The following is a 21,151-nucleotide window of genomic DNA, read 5'->3' on the forward strand; positions in this document are numbered from 1 at the left end:
AATAGCGGCGTTTGCACAAACTGGAAGATATTATCGATGTTTTTTTTTACCGATAGAAAAAAAAAGCCTAACTTCAGCCTGGATCCCTGGACCCGGAGAATTAGAGTCAGGTGCTCTAACTTCTTAGCCAGCCAGGCTTGCTAATTGATTTACACCCTTTGTTTATTACTACAGTATATACAAGTGAAGTTTTCTAATAAAGGGGGTTTCTAAAAAGGGTCATTTATATAGATATAGAGTAAGACTACGTTCAGGAAATTCCTATTAATTTGGTTTTCGGGGTTATGTTTAATTCGTATTATGAATCAGTTGTCGAGAATAAATAAGTATTACAAATAATAAAAACTAAAAAAACCTGGAAACTTTGGGATAGTTCTTAAAGCTATATCCAGTCATTGGGGGCAGAGGGCCTGGGATAGAAACTGAAAGTGATTCTGGAGATTTAGTAAATAAATATCCTCCAACGTTAGTCAAATAACAATTGTGCTAATACAGTCTGCCTATTAGTAATTATACTAATACTGCCATATAATACTAATGCCATACTAATACTAATACAATTGGGCCATACTAATACAGTGCTAATACAAAATGAATCTTACAAATAACACAGAGAAGGTGCTTAAATACGGAATATATAACAAAAATGCACTATTTGTGTTGCAAACATGGCGAATCAACACTTGTCAAGTTACGAAATAATATTTTTCATTAAATAGAGCAAATCATCTGTTATTTTGATTTGTTCTGAGAGTTGAAATTGAGCCTATATGCATTCCAATGTTTTCTTAAGATACTCCGGGTCTTTATTCCCCGTGTCTAGCGGAAAAGGAAAATATTTCAAATGTCATTCATGCTTTATGAGACGTCCATTGTTACCATATGTTACCAGCATTTCAAGATAAAAGACTTTGGTCGTCCCAGATTTCGCTAAGGTCCCGATAACAACATTAATGACGCTTATAATCACAGGGCTCCAATTATTGACCTTGAATTGAAATCAGTAAACAAGGTGAAAGCCTACCAAGGCTTTAACTCTGAGTTTGGTCTGCCAAAAAGTGATAAAAATAAATTAACACGTGAGTGAAAAAAGTAGTATTCTCTCAGGAGAGGAATTGTGGATCAGCTATACAAAAAAGGGTAGTTTTATGTCCTAATGAGAAACACATTTTGGGATTCCCCTTTGCTATTGACCTTGGAAGACCATTTTTTAATCTAGTTATTTTACTTCGTTTTTTTTTTTAAGACGGAAAAACAAACCTAGCAATTGAAAAATCTCAATTTTTTTCAAATTTGAAATACAATTTTTTTTTTAAAGATCTGATGGAAGACTGTGGTTGGAGCAGGGGCAGATCTAAACCTGCCGGCGCCCGGGGCGAAAACGGTGTTTGGTACCTATCAGTTAGCAAATCTAGAGTAGGCTTAGACATCAAATTATGTTTATTTTACTTCTTTAAAGAATATATTCATTGCATATTTATTTATTTATTTAACTATTAGTATCATATATTTTACGTAAATGCTAGTATATATAATCAAACAGTTCATGGTAACGAAGCATAAGTAAGGAGCGACTCGGCTCAATAGTAATCGAAACTCTAAAAAACGGAATTTTGATATAAATAGATACAACAGAAGAATCAAATTATTATGATGATTCCAAATATATAAGATACATCAAGTTTATGTTACCCATCAAAAGTTACGAGCCTGAGGAAATTTCTCTGATTTTTTTAAATAGGGAGAAAAAATCCCTATAATTCAAGGAATCTTGACGAAAATCACACCATCAGTTTCAGTGTACCCGAAAACCCTACTGAAGAAGTTTACAATATACAAAAATGTGGAATTTTACTATTTTTGCCAGAAGACAGATCATAGATGTGCGTTTATTTGTTTTTTTTTTATTTTTTGTTTTTCCCCCAGGGGTGGTCGTATTGAAATAATGATCCTAGAAGATTGGGAGAGGGCGCTTCGAACGGGAATTAAAAGTGTTTGCGCCTTTTTTAAGTGACAAAAAATATTGGAGGGCAAATGACCCCCTCCCATGCCCATTTATTTCCCAAGGATATCTGGTCAAAATTATGAGATAGCCATTAGGTTAGGTACTTGCGTGTTATAGCGACCACACTTGCTTTTTGATTTGTAATGAAACTGGTGTTCTGTGTCCACTCAGAGATAATCAGCTTAATGTGAGCGAGATAAACTGTATCTATGCAGGTATATTTTAATTGAATATTTAATTTATAGAGGTGGTTAGGTATTTAATATGATGTGTTCTGGGCGGTCTGCTTTTCATAATTCTCTCTTGTAGTTTCCATAATTTTGGCACCAAAGTGTAATATTTTTATCATATTTTGGTGTATTTCATTAGGATTGACCTAACTTAACTTCTTTGGTGTGGTCGCCATAATACGCAAGTACCTTCGTTACCACCACATCCGGTGCATGCCATTTGGTGTTGCAATCATTTGCTGTGAATTTTATATCCCTTTTTTAGCCTTTTAGTCCATTTCTTCGGCTCTGCCACTTCTAATATATACTGTTTTGTCTGCTTTATTACGAAACTTAAAGGTGATAAGGAAATAACTAATTAGTCTCGAATCAGTCATTGAAAACTTAAAACTTGTCTAGGATTATTAAATGTAGCAAATTAGCAGCTGAGAAAGTCACTTGAATAGTTTCAAATTTTTTCAGCTGTTTACCGCACAAGGTAATAAAGAATATGCTATTTCCTTCCGAATTTTTTTTTCCAGTTCTGCATGTGAATACCTTTCGGTATTGATAATTCAGAAGGTGATAAGTTGGCAAAATTATCATCTTTATCTTTACCAACACTTTATTTTGCCTGGAAAGAGGAAACAAAAAATGACTGACCGTTTGTCCATTGATGATAATGGCCAATTTTATCTACAAATAAAGCGTTTTTCAGGCTACAAGGTCACAATAACTACAATTTAGCGGCACAAAGTTCATGCTTCTAAGTTTGGTACCAGAGGACGGGAGTTTTGCTCGATGAATAACTTTTTTAATAGCTTTTATAACTTTTTTGTATAACTTTTTTTTATAACTATAACTTTTTTTATAGCTTTTTAATAATAACTTTATTTTACTTAATTCTTCAAGCCTTTTACAAATTTATTCCGATAGGTTATTCTATGCAGTCGACAGTGTCAACAATCAAATTAAATTGTAACTTGTTTTCAACAATAACCTCCATATACACTTATCTTCAGCTATATCTATTATAACTATTCCAAATATTTACGACTTCATTCATGTTGAAAATGTTTAAATACTCAACCTTGGACAAAACATTCCAATGAAAAGTTTGACTACTGCAGGAGTTGAGCCTACAAATTTAAACTACCTAGATAACTTTTTTTTCTCACCAGAAAATAAACATTGCTTATGTTACAGTGTCCTCAAAGTATGTCGTCAAGACAATATAATTTCTGAAATCTTTCGCATACAAGTTTATGCAAAATTAGCCCAGGGTCAAACCTATCCAACCTTTAAGCTTTGGATGAGTAAGAAAGCCTCTCAGGTGCGAAAATTCCAGGAAACAAATCAAGAGCAAAAATCTAAACTTGTTTTTAGAACAAAAACCTTTTGAGGCCTAACAATTTTCGGTTTTCGGAAAGACTAACGAATTAAAATTCTAAATGACAGATTTCCAGGGCTGGTGAAGACTGACGACAAAAACTCGCTCTCCAATCATTTAAGATTCTTAAAAAGGGCACTAGGGCTTCTGATTTCCAATCGAATTAGCTGTTTCCGAAGTTTTGACCATCCCTTGTAGATGAATTCGCTCTGGAAAAAAAAATTATAATAAATAATACAATGCAACCTTATGGCTCTTTGATACAGGTAACGCTGGAGCCCTACCTCTGAAAACCAAGAAGCAAATCGACAAATGAAACAGTGAGAAAATTGCCTTTTTTTAACGTAACACGGAAAAACAGGGTTTCCAGAAATAATCAAAAGCAACAAAAATCCCCCCTAAAGATTTTTTATTCTTTTTTTTTTTATCTCCATTTAAGCAAAAAAAAAGTCGCCCATGTCATACATTTCCGTAAATTAACGCCCCTTGACGTGGAGAGCCACCTAACAATAATAATGACTGGCTTTTTAGATTCTTTTTGAAAGCATTCGAAAGGGCTTTGAACATCACTTGGGATTTATAACAGAATATGGACACGAAAAGTAAATTCCAAATGTGATGGAGATGATGTTGGGATCTTAATACTAATAGCCTTTCTTGCGCTAACGAACCATTATCACGCTCAGTAATGAAGTCCGTATTGTGTTGTTTTACAAAAATCGAAGAGAATTATAGATCAACATTGAACCTACTAGGCCAAATTGAACAACAATATATTAAATATGAAATAATATCTTACGTGCAATGCCACTGTTACCTTGTGTGTTCGCTAGATTTTCCCTAGGGGGGCAATAATTTGAACAAAAATTCCCGGAAATATTGACGATTTTAGAGTTGGGAAGGTTGACCAGGCCCCAATCCCCGCCCCTGCGTACATCCCTGAATGGTAGGAGTAACTTTGAGTGTTATTAGCTGTGAATGTCTCAAACTCAAAACCTCATTTACATTTGTGCCTCCACGTCATCTTTGGGCATCGTAAAGACGCCAGAGTTTCTTACCCCTATCCATTTACAATAATGTCTTTACCAATCATAAGTAACCCAAGATGACTTCAGAAGTTAACTAGTGAGAAACGTCTACCATAAACTTCCTTAATTGTTGCCCAACCGCGTCTATAAGCTGGTTTTCTCTTTTTGCAGCGACTGCGAACTGTGAATCCAGGGGTATGAATTCACAAAAATATAGGGGGAGTGGTGACGAATTTCCCTCAGTTTTAAAAATGAAGATGCAAAAAATGTATTTTTAAAATCTAGGCAGGAGGGTAATTTCACTTTTGATTTGTCTCATGTAAAATATATAAAAAAAAGGTTTTTTGGAATCTAGGGGGAGAGGTGCAATTTCACGAGCCTGCACACTTATTTATAAGATAAATAGCTGTGATGTATTTTAAGAGCCTATACCTCAGCCTAATCTTGGTCTTAGCATTCGAAATCCCTTTTTTCTTTGGGGAGGCCCAAGTTTTTTCGATTATAATTGTCAGCAAATTCACTTATTCAGGAGTTCCATTCATTCGAGAGGCCTTTTTCTTTAGGGAGGTCCGAATGTTTTTTTTGTTTTTTTTTTTAATTTTGTCAATTAATTTATCTATCCTCTTGGAAGGAGATCTGAAGATTGCTCCACTTACCAGGGTACTTGAATAAGTGCGAAAAGAACAAGTCCTGAATCAGCTGGACTTCGCTCGTTGCTCCACTGAGTTAAGAGTTTGCTTCTTATAATACCGAGTCAGGATATAGTTCGATTTTGCGCCGAATCAAGATTTTTGAGCTGAGTTTGTCTGCAGCTCGGACTTCGCTCGTTTTGGTACTGATTCAGACTTGAAATGATTCAAGTTCACTTTTCGTTTGGGGAGGTTCCACTTTTTTCCAGCATTATCACTTAATTCTATGCATACTATTTGTAGAGGATATGGTGACTACTCGACGATCCTAAATACCTGAATCGGTGCAAAAAGTAAAAAACATGGGTGTTTAATTTGTGCTCAACATACCTCGAGGCTTGGTTTCAAATATGTAATTGGAAATATCTTTAATTCACGAAATAGTCTTTTTTTTAAGGGGTATTTATTCTTTTTCTTTCCTTTTTTGGTCTCTTAAAGTCTCTTAGAGATTGAGCATCTTAAACATCGTATTTTTTTTTCTTGCGTTGAGTCTCTGAAAGGTGTATTATGTTGAATTTTTATTAAACGTTTTTGTTTCATTTTTACTTATTCCCTATTTTTTTACTGGCCACAGAACCTTACGGGGGAGTCTATGTTGAAGTGTTTTTGTTGTGAAGTGTTTTGAAGTGTGAAGCTTGAAGTGCGAAATTGTGAAGTGTGAGTGTTCTGTTTTGTTTTATTGTTGTGTTTTTGTTTGTTTTTGTGTTGTTTGAATAAATTGATTGATTGATTGGACTTCGCTCATCGTTGCATTGAGTCGTGATGTGGCTTCTTTTTGCGCCGAGTTAGGATTTAGTTCGGTTTTGCTCCCAAATCAGGACCTTTGACCTGAGTTCCTCCGCAGCGAGGACTCGTTTTTTTTTGGCACTGACTCAGACTTGCCCTCATTCAAGATCCCTTTTTCTTTGGTCCCCTAATTATATGCATCCTCTTAGTAGAGGGGCCTGCCAACTATTCCGTTTATAGAGGTATGTCTTAAGAGCATGGGTAGTGACAGGAGATATAGTCTTAGAAAAAAAAGTTAGATGTATCCTTTATTTTTAAAACGTGGCCTAGTTACATTAAGCTTTATTTCATTATAGCCCTAGAAGATTGGATTGAACTACATTTTTCGCACAGATTACTGTTTGATATACAGTCAATCAAAAGAATACCTAATATTATCCTTAGATAATTAACTTGGAAACTATTTAACAAATTTGCTCGTGTATAACCTTAATCATAATATAGTTTTTTGCAATGTAACAAAACAAGTCATTTTGTTCTAAAGGCCCGCTGTAATCAGAGACCATTTAATCTCATTTTATTAGAAAGAGTTTTGATTAATGATACCATAAGAACCTGTTAGCTCAGAAAGAAAAACCTATTTGTCAACACCATATCGGAGACTCATATCATCCAAAATGTTGTCTAGGTCAGAAACCTCCACAGAATACGAATTTGAAAACAGCTGATAATTATTTACTCACACATGTTTATTCTTAGCTTATCGCATAAAGATTGTATTTCTTTGATATACCATGTTGATATGATGTTTCTTTGACTGTAATGAGCAGGCGGCTCTTGGGGTAAGGGAAGCAAGCGATCGCATAGGGCACCAAGTGACATGGGGAGCCTTGAGCAAAAGGCACCCTCTTTGGAAAAGGGTGTAAGAGGCGCGCTCTCTGTCGGAGGGAGAGACCGCCGCCGGGTACCCTGTGACTTAATCAAGACACAAATTATAAGGTAATAGCAGAGCTTCCAAAACCAATTTTTATCACCTAAAGAATGGTGTGATTTTTTAGGCATGAAATTGCAACAACTTGAACGATTCCTATTGGTACAACGCACGTTAGTTGCTAGTGATTTTATGGCACTAATTCCAAATTTCACAAGGAGAGTCGTGTTTGCGCAGGGTAAGTGTAATGATAAATCGAATGAAGCACTTCGACAATGCTGACGACTAAATTTACATTAAGTCCCTCTCATCGTGTATTGCTTCTGGTTTGAACCCCGTTCTGATTCGCACAAGCTCACACAAAAATCATAGATATTATATCCCAGACACAACATTGAACGGTGAACACACTGTACTCAAGCAAAGGGGGGGGGGGAGATTTAGATACATTTTCTTGTAAAGCAGGTTTTAATTATAGTTTAACTGTAAGAAAATTGTTTAATTCTACAAGACTTGTATTCAAAGTGTTTAATCATAGGCAGCGCAATAGCGCTGCCTAAGTAAAGAGCGACGTGTGTACAATGTATTACTTTTTTTTTAATGTATTATTTTCGTTTAGACCAGGGCACTTCGTATCAAAGGAGTTGTCATAGAAACTTCGAAAGGGGCTCATTCGATTGGAAACTGGAAGGGCTAGTGTCCTTTTTAATCGTCGAAAATGAATGGAGGGCATCTAAACCCCTCCCATGCCCACCATTTCCCCAAACACATTCAATCAAAATGTTGATATTGCCATTTTGCTCAACGTAGTTTGAACATCAGATTCAACATCAGTCTTTGAGGATACCCCCCCCCACAGCCCCAGGAAAAGGGTTGTAGGTTATGCCCCGGGGCATATAAAGTATATATAGAAAGGGTGATCGTATTCACCTTTGCTAATCAAGTTTTATTGCCCTTTTTGACATTCAGAGTGATCAGAGGGTGGATACCCCCCCTCACACACACACCTCATATTTTCCCGAAACGTATCTGATAGAAATTTGGAGATGGCCATTTGTCGTCGTAGGAACTTCGAAAAGAGTTCATTCGATTGAAAATTGAAAGGGCTACTGTATTTTTCAATAGTCAAACGTGATTGGAGGGCAACTAACCCCCTCCCATGCCCAACATTTCCCCAAACACATCCAATCAAAACTTTGGGATAGTCATTTTGTTCAACGTAATTCAAAGGTCGGGAAATTATGTCTTTGAGAATGACCTTACCCGGCAGGGTAAGGGCTATGAGGTATGCTCTGGGGTATATACGGTACAATTAGAAAAGGGTAATCGCGATAAATCAAGAATGGGCTCATTAGATTGGTAATCAAGAGTTTTAGTACCCTTTTTAAGATTCAGAGTGATTGGAGAGTGGATACCCCCCCCACAGCAAGTATTTTCCCGAAATTTATAAGATAGAAAATTGAAAGGACCAGTGCCGTATTTAGTAGTGGAATTTGATTGGAGGGCAACTAACCCCCCTCCCACGCCAACCATGTCCCCAGACACATTCAACGAAAATTTTGAAAGCAACTTTTTTCAACGTAATTGAAAGGTCCAGAAATTATCTCTTTGATGATCCAATCCCCCCCACAGCCCCAATGGCAAGAGTTGTAAGTTATGCCCTGGGGGCATATAAGTTATACATAGGAATGGTGATCATATAAACTTTGGAGGGGGCTTAATGGATTCATAATTAGAATTTCTAGTGTCCATTTTTAAGATTCAGAGTGTTGAAGGGGGATATCCCCTCCACACCTTGTATTATTCCGAAATTCGTCTGATAGAAATTTTTTGATGGCCATTTGTTGTCGTAGAAACTTACAAAACAGCCCATTCGATTGGAATTTCGAAAGGGCTAGTGCCCTTTTTAATACTCAAAAGTGATTGGAGGAAAAGTAACCCTCTCACACGCCTACCATTTCCCCAAACACGTTTAATCAAAATTTAAAGATAGCTATTTTGTTCAATGTAGTTAAAAGGTCTGAAAATTATGTCTTTGAGAATGACCACACACCCTTCCCCCCCCCCCCCGCCGCCCTTGGAGCAAGGGTTGCAAGTTATGCCCTGAGGGCATATAAAGTGTATATAATAAGGCTTCAAGTTGCCATTGAAGGGCAACTAGCCCACCTTTTCACCAAACACATTCAATCAAAATTATGAGATAGCCATTTTGTTCAACGTAATTAATAATGAAAATGTATGGAAATTATGTCTTTGAGGATGACAACTCCCCAGAGACCTCATGGCAAAGGTTGTAAGTTACGCCCTGGTGGCACATAAGGTATATATAGAACGGGTAGTCGTATAAACTTCGGAGGGGACTCATTGGATTAGTAGCCAAAAGTTCTAGTGCTCATTTTAAGATTCAGAGTGATCGGAGGGTAGATACCTCGTATTTTACCGAATTGCATCTGATAGAAATTTCGGGATGACCATTCATTGTAGTAGAAACTTCAAAAAGAATTCACTCGATTGGATATTGAGAGGGCTAGTGCGCTTTTTAATAGTTGAAAGTGATAGAAGGGCAACTAACCCATCCTCCCACGCCAATCATTTTCCAAAAACACATCCAATCATAATTTTGAGATAGCCATTTTGTTCAATGTAACTGAAAGGCCCGGAAATTATGTCTTTGAGGATGACAACCTCCACAGCCCTCAGGGTGAGGGTTGTAAATTATGCCCTCTGGGCGTAGAGGGTATATATAGAAAGGGTCATCGTATGAACTTCAGAGGGGACGGATTAGTAATCAGAAGTTTTAGTGCCCTTTTTTAAGAAACAGAGCGATGTGCCCTTTCAATAGTCAAATGGGATTGGAGGGCAACTAACCCCCTTCCACGCCCACCATTTTCTCAAACACATCAAATCAAAATTTTGAGATAGCCATCTTGTTCAACGTAGTTGATAGATCCTTAATTTATGTATTTACGGATGACAGCCTCCTTACATCCCCCAGAGCAAGGGTTGTAAGTTCTGCCCTGGGGGAATAAAAGGTTGATGTAGATAGGGTGATCGTATAAACTCCGAAGGGGACCCATTGGATAGCTAATCAGAAGTTTTATGTCATTTTTGAGATTCAGAGTATTGGGAGGGTGGGTAACCCCCGTCCATACACAAACCTTGTATTTTCCCGAACTGTAACTGATAAAAATTTTGAGATGGCTATTTGTCGTCGTAGAAACTTCGAAAAATGCTCATTTGATTGGAAACTGAAAGGTCTAGTGCCCTTTTTAATAGTCGAAAGGGATTGGAGGGCAACTAATCCCCTCCTACGCCCACCATTTTTCCAAACATATCCAATCAAAATTTTGAGATAGTCATTTCGTTTAACATACTTGGAAGATCCGGAAATTATATCTTTGAGGATGACAAACCCAATACCCTTTAGGACAAGGGTTGTATGTTATGCACCGGGGGTATATAAGGTTTTTGTAAAAAGGGTGGTCGTCTAAACTTCGAAGGGGCTCAATGGATTGTTAATCAGAAGTTCTAGTGCCCGTTTTAAGATTCAAAGTGTTCGAAAAACATGACAATATCCTAGTAAAAAAATTCCAATAATAGAGTTCCCGGGGAAGAACCTTCCCACACTCAATGAAAAAATTTTCGGAGGCTGCCTTGCCTTGTTTGATCTAATTCGCACATTTTTAAACCATTATTTATTGAACACACAATAGATTAGTGGTAAAACCTTGACTCAAAATTATTTTTTTGACTAGTATCTATTTTACTACGCACAGCTCGTCAATCGTCATAATAGTCTTTAATAATAAGAGCTGAGCACTTGTGTCAAAAGTTTAAACTTCCTGCGTCTTATTATTTTCAACTCAACGGCAACAAATTTAAAAGCATGGTGAATATCTGTGGTGTATTAAAAGCATGAATAAAGTTGTAAGAAACAAAAATATAAACCCAGTGATTGCAGTTTTGGGAGTGACAGGAGCGGGAAAATCTAAGCTGGCTGTTGAAATAGCCGAAAAATTAGGCACAGAGGTTATCAGTGCTGATTCTATGCAGGTAGGCCTGAAAAAGGTAGACAAGGTCTAGGCTAGCCTACCATTCTCTAATTGACTTGTCTAAATAGTCAAAGGAATTTTAGTAGAATTTAGGCATATGAATTTGTAAGACTAGACTTACCATTTGGGAATCTTTGCAAGAGAAAATGTTTTGATGTAGGGGATTCCCCTCTTGACAAATTCTCAGAAATTATTCAATTTGGAAAGTAGTTGAGTTAAGAGAATGAAACTGTTACCCATCAATTCAGAGCCTAAATTATCTCCTGGGAAATGTTTTGAAGCTCCTATCCCTACTGTTTCTCTTTTCCTTTTGAAATAGTAAAAAAGATATGCCTAGGCTAGTGTTTTAACCTTGGGCAAATAAGTTTTTCTATAATTTTGTTTTGAGTATAGGCCTGCTCTCAAAAATAATTACCATTCTAATGTTAGGGTAGTATTCTAAGTCATATTATTAATTTTGTTCCAATTTTAAGATGCATTTGTTAGATCTGATATCAAACATTTTGTTTGATCTGACTTCAGTCCTGGGGTAGGCTAGCATTCATTGTTAAAGCACAAGACTTTCCTGATTATTATAAATTAAAAGCTGGGTTATGTTGTTTCAACAGATCTTCAATAAAATTAAAACATCTGTACCATTCAAAGGAAACCCTAAAACAATATGAAAACCATTCTAAAATAATGGTAGCCTAAATTCTTACTTAGCCTATCTCATTTTTGGAGGTGCTTAACTTTAACCCTACTCCTTTTTTTAATGCTATAATTTTCATAGCTGGTGTAAAACTTATTCCTGTCTGTCTTCATCCACAGAAATACATAGTAAGTGATTCCAGATCTGCTTCCAAGTTCACAAAGCCCTTTAAGCATTAGCTCTATAATGATTATCATTATTATATTTTGTCAGTGAATTTCTAAATATATAGGATAGTAAATTTCCTGAAAAAGTGGAACCCTCTGAATCTCTCCTCACAACAGTTTTTCTTGCTTTCTATTCTTAATATACCTTGTAGATGGGAATGCAAACTGTCAGAAGTGTCAATTTTTATGTATTAACAAATGATAATGTTGTGTGCTAAAATATAATTTTCTGGAATATAGTATTAACATTGTAAGAACAGACATCAAACTCAAAATGAAGAAAAGAAGAAAAATAAGGATAATTCTAGCCAGTGGAAAGAAGAATACTATGCAGATAATTCTGTCAAGAACTCTCCTTAATCATCCTCAGTGCACAAAGGTAACTGAAGAATAAGAAATATGGATAAAATCCATAAGGAGAAAGTAAAACACTAAATTAAGGGGTGTAAGGATGGTGTTACTATTTGTCTTTAGGATTTTTATCTGTATTTTCTACTTTTTATTTAATTTTGTTCAGTATGGACAGTTGACCAGAAGTCTAAACTAAAAAATAGGCATATTATTCTTGTTTTTTCACTAGCTGGAATCATCCTTATTTTTTCTCCTTCACACAATATTCTCATTGTGTCATGCATAGCCAGTGTGGTCTTGGAAATTAGTTACATTAGACACATCATTTCAGCTTTGCCTGTAACAAGCAGTAGCTAATCTTCACCTTTATCAGTTACCACTTTTTAATGGCTTTTGTTTTTCCATAATTTAGCCTATGCCAAGAAGTGACTTTCATGGTCTGTAGATATCTTCTATGGTTTCTTTTTTAAAATGTGAATTAAAAATTGATCCCATTTATGCAACATTCTACTTAGAGGCCCTTCAGAAGGAACCATTTTAATGAAATAAAAGTGGCAACTATAATTCATATTTTATATTTTTTTCAAAAATCATATTTTTGCTTCTGACAGTGAACTTTCCCTCAACCCTGGTAGTCATATATAGTCCTAGGAAATATACAAAACACTATAACAACTAAATTCTTGCTTTATAAAACACTTCCAAATTCTTAAACTATTCCTTATAATATTTTATGGACAATTCCATTGTTACAAAAAATGTCTTTAAAAACTTTTAAAACAGCCCTAGCATCATTACTTCAACAAGGACAGGTAGATAAAGTGATGTGAGATGATAAAATTCATTCTAACGAAATAAAAATGATTTAATACTTGCTTTCAAGGCTAAACTTTATTTTTTTTGGCAGCAAGCATTACTTTAACTTCGTGAAGTAATGATGCTAGAACTGTTTTAAATGTTTTGAAAAAAAAAATCGTTTTAAAGTTGCATTTTAATGTAAGTTTTTTTTTTTCTATATATTGTTGCTTCTGTGTGTTGAGGACAGCCCTTAGACATATGGCGGAAATATTCACTGAAGTGAATTCCACTGGCTTGAGAAAATTTCTCCTATTTTTTCTAAACCTGTTTCTAAGTGTGTTTCCATGTTTGTTATGGAAAGGCAGTGTGGTCATCATAACTGTTTATATTTTATTAAAATGTTTCCTTCTGAGTAGCCCCTAATTTATGATGTTGCCTACATCAAAATTGAATTTTTGAATGTAAGTTTTTTATGATTCGAATCCACAATGCCAAAAAATAAATACACATTTGAAACATCAAAAATTAATCTTCCTCTCAAAGCTAAAAAGTAAGAAGTTTGAAAAAAGTATCTTAATAGCTATCTACAAAATGTGGAGAAATTGTGTGGATAAGTATATTGGCTGAAAGGCTGTTCTTTTGAGAAACAGAAAAACAGTGAAGAAGTCTTTATATACTCTGGCACAGCTGACTACTTGCTTTTGTTACTTTTAATTCGATTCTGAGCTTTTGCTGAGTGAGGAACACAAGAACTCCCAAGATAAAACCCAACCATTATCTGTTACAACAGTACATTTCTTGGAACTGATAGTTCTCCTTTGTTTGCTCTGATTCTTTCACTTTTGGGGTCTCACTGTGGCTATGAAACACTGGGATGATGTCAACATTAACCCAGACTCCCTCTAAATTTTAAAGTTTCACATCTCTTGTAAGATATAAAGATTTTTAGGAGTGGCTTGGATTATTTGGCTAAAATTGTTCTTTTCTATTAATGGGGGGGGGTCAAGTTTTAACATTCAAGAGGCAGTTTTATGCCACTCTAAGGTTAGCCTGGATGGTACTAGAAACTAGGTCAAGAGAGCTTACAAGAATAGCAATATAATCCATATTATCGTACCTTTTAGAACAACCCCGAGGACAAGAATGAAATTTAGATTTGTCTTGTGTAATCCAAAAGAAATTTCAGGATACATACCCGAAAGCAGGAAGAGGGAGAAGTTTTCTCCCAGAAATGGTTTTGAAACACCCCCATCCTGGAAAATGATTATCTCATGGTCTAAGAATTTTTATTTTTCATCTCAAAAGGCAAATCATTGGATACTCCCCCCAAGGTTGATACCTGAGAATAATCTAGTCAGTAAATCAATTGATCATTGAAGAACACTGGTTTTGAAGAACATTGGTTTGTTGTTGTAGACAAAAACAATTTTGTTTTGTGAATACACTGGACTGGTCTCTGTAGACTAAAGGAAATTATCGCTGTTGATATGCTAGTTAAGTATGTATTACTCTTGACATGGTTAGGAATAGTATTAAGTATAATATCTTCATGGAGGTGGGTTGCTGAATTCGCTTAGCTTATAGGCAGGGGCGTCGTTTGGGGACAGTTGCCACCCCAGTAATTTAGAGAAAAAAACTATTATATAGCCCATACCCCTTGACTCTCCAGATATGTACCCCTCTTGCCCCCCCCCCCCCCCCTTAACGGAGATGCTGGAGCTACACCCCTGCTTATAATTATTTTTTGGTCTTTTACTGAGATGTGCAAGAAACATTAAAGAAAAAACAATTTATTAGTTTGTATATATATTTATCACAGAATCGCTTACACGTGTATTTACTAGGGTGGTAATTCTAGCGTCAATAGAGAACTTGATATTTGTTAGATCAACACAAGTCATGTGGCATAACACACCTCTAGGGCTGGTAAAACTAATCCTTTCTCCCAGAACTGCCCAAGCGGGGAAGCTTATTGAGGAGAGGGAGGTCCCCAATATATGGCTTCTTTTTGCAAGAGTCCCAAATAATGTATTTTTCAAGTCTAATATCAACTTGTTTTTGAGATTTACAACATCTTGATATAATCACCAAACCTGTGAGTATAATCATCTTTATAAATTTAAACAATTAAGATTTAATTAAGTACCAATACAACGCTAAAACATTTCACTTCCAGGCGACTCATAGAAATACTGATAGTGGGACCCAGACTGGGAGGAGGGGGGAAACCTTAGCTATGGCTTTTGGGATCGTCATTTTATTTTCCTTTCGTGTGTCCTTTAAAATATACTTTGTAACTTGCTCTCTTAAAAAATAAGAGATAGGGGGGTGATGGGTAGGGGCGCTACGTCTCTAGGGTAGGTAGCTGATCTAAAATAACATAACATGGAGGTTTGAACGTTGGAAACGTCCGACCCAGAGACATTTAGAAAAAGATTTTTAGTTTTGCCCTTTCTTTTACTGTGTTCGTTTATGTACACAATAGCTTGGCTATTCCAAGGTAACATAAAGATGTGCACATTTAACACCTTAGGTTGAAGAAATTAATCCCTTCTCCCCAAAGTCTTGCAGGGAAAGCCTTCTAAGGGCTGGTCCCCAACATCTCTTCTTCTTGCAAGAGTGCTAATTCATATATTTTGAATTCTAATAATAACTTTTTTTTTCAGGTTTACAAGCATCTTGATATAATCACCAACAAAGTGACTAAGGAAGAAATTAGATCTGTTAAACATCACTTGATAAGCTGTGTAGATCCACTGAAGCAGTTTACTGTTATTGACTTCAGGAATGCTGCCCTACCAATCGTATCCTTTGTTGAAATTATGCATTCACAGGCGTATCACTTTTCTGGTGGGGGGGGGGGCTGCCTATATTATCTTCTTATGATTCTACAGCACCCAGAAAAGCCAAAGATATGTGAGGGTCAAAAGATTCCTTTGAAGTTTTTTTTTAATGTATTAGCCGCCACATGGTCCTGGTTCCTGATTTCTTGAGGTTTTTTGCCACCTTTACTGGGGCCATTATATGAGGCCATTGGCTTTTTCTTATAATACGAGACAGATCTATTTCTTCGGAATTCGTGTCTGGTGTAAGGGTGAACTACCTATGTAAGTAATAACGATCCAAAAGTGCGTGTTCAGCCCAATGACTTGATTTTTTAAAATTTAAATGTTTTTCTTTTATAAATTGCTATAGAAATATTGAATGTTTTATAAATTACTATACTACAGAGCATAGAAATAGTCCCCAAATCGTCTTTTTTAAAATTTGTATTTAAACTTTGAGGTAGTAAGATTAGTATTTCTTTGCCATAATAACCCCCCCACCTCAATCTGCATAACATCTCTGTTCCTTGGTATATACATAGACTAGTTATCAGACATTACTGACTAGATTTTCGTTTCAAAATCTCAAATTTCTTAAGCTATTTTCCTTAAGTTGTACACAGGTAGATACAATTTTGAATGCTGGGAAATCTCCAATCATAGTCGGAGGCACCAATTACTACGTGGAATCTGTCCTTTGGAATCAGCTAATCAGTGATGAAAGTGATGCCTTAGAAAGGAAAAGAGGAATAAGTGTAAGCATAAAAGAGCAAAGTTCATTTTATTCTAAAAGTGCAAATAAAAAAAAAGTGAAAAAAGGTGGGTTGTGATATAAGTGAGATAAAAGGTTGTGATTTTTAGGATTGCAAAGTGGGAGAGAGCAAGCTATGGAAGATTGATGGATTTGAGGATACGCCTTTTACTGAAGAAACCACAAAGGAGTTAAGTAACGAGTTTTTGATAAAGCTCTTGGAATCAGTTGATGAGAAATCAGCATCTGTTTTACATCCAAACGACCGACGAAAAATTTTGAGGTAAGTTAAAAAAAATATCTTGAAAATAGAAGGTTCTCATGTAGGAAGATGGGGTTGGAAATATTTGGGGGGGGGGCAGTATTTGAACATTAGTTTGAGGTTGAAGGTGACTATTATATAAGTAGTAATAGAATATCAAGTTCTTCAAAGTAATTTATTCTATTGAGTAGGTGCACAGATTAAGTAATTTTTTTCATTGCGGGTAGGGGGTGTGAAGTTGACAAAACGTGTATTTCAGGCCTAAGTCGTTTTATGAGCTCCTTGCAATGACCAAGGGGGATACCCCCCTCCTTATGTGAAAGTGTGTTTAACCGTTATGGAAAATACTGTGTACTTTCTTTGAAAGTTATCCTTCTCCTTATTATAGAAAGGCAGTGTGGGTTCACTTTAAAGGGTTTGGCTCTACATTTTAGATAGCTGCTATACATCTTTTTTATTAACACTTTGATATCCTATCATTAAGAATCATTCAATGCATGAAGTGTGCTCAAAATAGTTTCAGTTTCTAGTAAGATTTTTAGGAACGTGTTTAACCAAAGAGAGGCGTGGTCTTTTGGCCCATACCATATCTGAAACCTCGAGATTTTATATTTGACTCGTACAATTTATCTGTTCCTCGTCTCTGAATTTGACCCCCCCCCTCCCGGAACGAATTCTTACACCTTGAATGAATTCTTAAAAATTATATTATACGAATCCTGTTGTACGAATCATAGGGTCAAACCCCTTCTTGGTAAAGGGTGTAAGTTGACTCATTTAGTACATGCCTCATTTTTAAGTATTCATGTTGTCATGGGTTGTTTATAAAGAAATGTACATCTTTTGAATCTATTAGGGTCTTGGCAAACAGAGGCATTGGTCTTTTGCATGTGAAAGATGCTGGTAGGGGATATAGTTTTCAAAGGTACTCTGGAGTTATGTTAGGTTAAAAATTACCAAAGAAGTCGGGCTGAGCATCTTATTCTCATGAATGAATTGTGCCATTCCATATGAATAGAATGGCGGCATTCCATTTCAATAATGCTTCCAAGTATTTTATATACATATGGTTTCATTGATCATATGATTTGTAGATCATTGATCATGTGATGCATATGATTTGTAGACCAGCTGAACATCAAGCATAAAAATAGGTAGGTAATTGTTTCCAAGTTTTTTAAATTCCCCCCCCCCCTCCAAAATAGGAAAAATTGAGTCAGTCAGTTCACAATCCCTATTAATAAGTAATAATTTAAGCATCATAATCTGTTTCATCATCAGAGCCTCGTTATCGCTTATGATATTTATTGATTTACCTGTGTAAATTTAGAAGGTTACTGCAACTTTGGATTTTGTTTGGTAATGATCTTTTGTTTCATGTATTTTCATATATTTTTTGAGTTTCTTACAAAAAACTCAGTAGGTTCCATAACTGACAAGGGTAGCCTACAAGGTGACATAATATTCGATTCCTTTTTGTATGCTCCTTTAAGCTATAATAATTATTCACTCTCAAATGCACTTTTCCCCCTGGTGGCCCCATATATAGCACAAAGAACATATAAAAACTACATAAAAACACTAATGAAATTCTTACTTTAGATTGCTCGTATCCAGGGTGTTTATACTAATCAGAAAATCCTTTTTCCTACTATAATTAGATACTTTTTAAAATCATTTCAAATAATATTTCGTAAATTACGCTCTATATCACACAGATAAATCACAAACTAAGAATATGTCTGGTTTAATATAGGAGTTAGAAGGTGTGATTGCATTGATGTGAACAAGAAATGGCCCACATTATTAGGGCTATATTTAGTGTTTGATGTTAAAAGTAAAGATCACCACTTAGAATTAATTAATTAGTTTCATTAATTAATTAATTAGTATTAGAATTTATTAATTAATTAATTAACACTCTAGAATTAATTTAGAGCTGACATTTAGGAAGGGTTATATCGTTGATATGATCCAGGATGAGAAGTTGAGAGGAACTTTCCAGGAATAGTTGAATTCTAAACTGGAGAATCTAAAATCTGAAAATGTAGAAGATGGATGGAATAATTTTACAAAAAAAAATTTGTTAAGTCACAAATGGTGTCGTATGGAGGAAAGCTGGAACCGGGGGTAGGAATATTAGTGAAAATTCTGTAAGTTTAGTAGAGAGGAGGAAGTGCTTGTACAAGAAATGTTTGAGAGACAGTTCATACAAAAATTAGAGGAATGTAAGGAAAACGGATAAAGCATTAAAATATGAAAGAGAGAGGTGTGAAATACAGGCCATGGTAAAACTTCTGAAGATGTGGAAGATGCCGCCAGACGGCACAATAGTAGAATACGGTACTAGCATGTTAATGAGAGGGAATAGTCAACCCGAATTTTTCCATCTTAAGGATAGGAACAAGTCCAACAAGTCCACAATCAGTGATAAGGAAAGCGTTAATGAAAGATGGACAGTATATTTTGAAAATGCGCTAAACTTTGGTAAAATTATAGGAAAAGATATAGAAAAGAATGAACAAGTTTGCGACACCTAGAAAGTGAACAAAGACTTATTTTGTGGGGATGATTTAGCGAAGGTACTAAAAGGATTGCAAAAAATAAAACTCCATGTGCTGATAGTGTGGTACATGAATTTTTTTTAATATGATGGTTGATAATTTACTGAATGAAAATTTACTGAAGATTACAAATAAGATTGGTTGAAGAAAGGGGAAGTACTTAGCGATTTTAGGAAAACTAATTAAACCATTATGTAAAAAGGTAATGAGAATGAGTGCGGTAATTAATGAGGCGTTAGCTTGGCTCCTGTTGGAAGCAAATTACCTAGTGTGATGATACTTTTTAGACTTAGAGATGCTGTGGTTAAAGTTTTCAGAGAGCAACAGTGTGTTTTTAGAAAGGGAAGAGGTTGCGTCGATCTTAGTGAGAAGTTCCTGTGTTATTAGACCCCTTTAGTCCGTAGTTTTATTGATTATGAGCAAGCGTTCGATTCAGCAGATAGAAGACGTGTAGCGAATTCTATCGCTACAGCGAATTCTATTTATCTGTACCAGATAAATACATTTAAGTGATTGCGGTTAAGGTAGGTATTATCTGATTTTGTACTGAATCAGGAGCAAAACAGGGTTGCTTCCTATCCCCGTTTATATGGATCATTTTGGTGTACCTTTTCTTGAGGAGCAAATGAGGGAGCACAGAATCAAATGCGGAAGTAGAAGTCTCCTAGACTTAGGTTATACTGATGATATGACCATCCTAGATGAAAATGCTCGCAAAATTAATGAATTTTTAGAGGTTGAGTTCAGAGTTCAAGAATAGATTTGAAAATTATTGTTTAAGAGACTAAGTCGCTAAGACTAGGAACAAGTGAAGGTGAAGAGGTGATGTTGGGTAATGACTGGATGGCAACGAGAAGATCGATCAAGTGGAAAGCTTCACTTATCTAGGTAGTATTATTAGTAAAGACGGTGGGTGCCGTGAAGATATTAAAATTAGAATAGCCGAGGTCAGAGTATTTATTCACAGTCGAAAAATGTTTGGAAGAATAGGAAGATAAACTGCGAAAAACGAATAGAATATTGGAATCTACAGTGATGCCAGGGGTCAAGTACGGTTCTCAAGCGTGGGTGCCTCGAAAGATGAAGGAGATTTGTCATACGTTTTCCAGAGAAGTTGTCCACGAATTGTTTTGGGTAACCGTCTGACTGACCTTATTTCAACAGCAAGTTGCACGGTAAATGTGCAACTTGGTTAAAATGAGAGAAAGGTTAAGATGGCTAGGACTCGTTCTGCAGATTAAGGATGACAGATTGCCAAATATTTTCCTTGTCAGTCAACTTTATGGGACCAAACGAAAAGTAGGTCGTCCCGAATGGGTTGGAGGAGGCTGCAAGGGAAGATTTTCCGGGAGGGTGGCTTTGAATAGATTTAGATACAGGGTGAGCTTTCGTAACTGTGCTGGTTTCGGTTGGTTGGTTCTGTAGTGAATTGTTAGTAGTAGTACTAATCATTCTCTTAAGTAGCTGTCCATTCTTTGCCACCTGATGTATATCTTGGATTGATACTTATTCCGGCACACATGTCGTAAACCTGGGTTCCGCCATCTGCCGTATACGATTTTTTTTTTGTGGGCCGTCTATCGCATCTGCTGAAACAACATTCAGATATTTATGGTCTTTGCTTTTGTATTCAGAAATTTGATTTTTGAGTACCAACATTTATTTTTGTCGTTTTTTGGTGTTTATTTCGATTTTAGGAAATATCGTTTTCG

At 35.8% G+C, this 21,151-nt stretch overlaps 1 protein-coding gene across 1 annotated transcript in view; it reads left to right on the top strand.

The window, feature by feature from the left end:
- Positions 1–10,833: 10,833 nt before the first annotated feature.
- Positions 10,834–21,151, top strand: part of LOC136034358 (tRNA dimethylallyltransferase-like) — a 172,372-nt gene continuing 162,054 nt past the window's right edge. Inside the window, exons 1-4 of the mRNA XM_065715492.1 lie at positions 10,834–11,031; positions 15,704–15,841; positions 16,486–16,617; positions 16,724–16,896. Of these exons, the coding sequence (XP_065571564.1) occupies positions 10,894–11,031; positions 15,704–15,841; positions 16,486–16,617; positions 16,724–16,896 (581 nt within the window). The 5' untranslated portion in view covers positions 10,834–10,893. The remainder of the gene's footprint in view (positions 11,032–15,703; positions 15,842–16,485; positions 16,618–16,723; positions 16,897–21,151) is intronic.

Source organism: Artemia franciscana, chromosome 13 (assembly GCF_032884065.1).
Source record: "Artemia franciscana chromosome 13, ASM3288406v1, whole genome shotgun sequence".
NCBI classification, from domain to species: Eukaryota; Metazoa; Arthropoda; class Branchiopoda; order Anostraca; family Artemiidae; genus Artemia; species Artemia franciscana.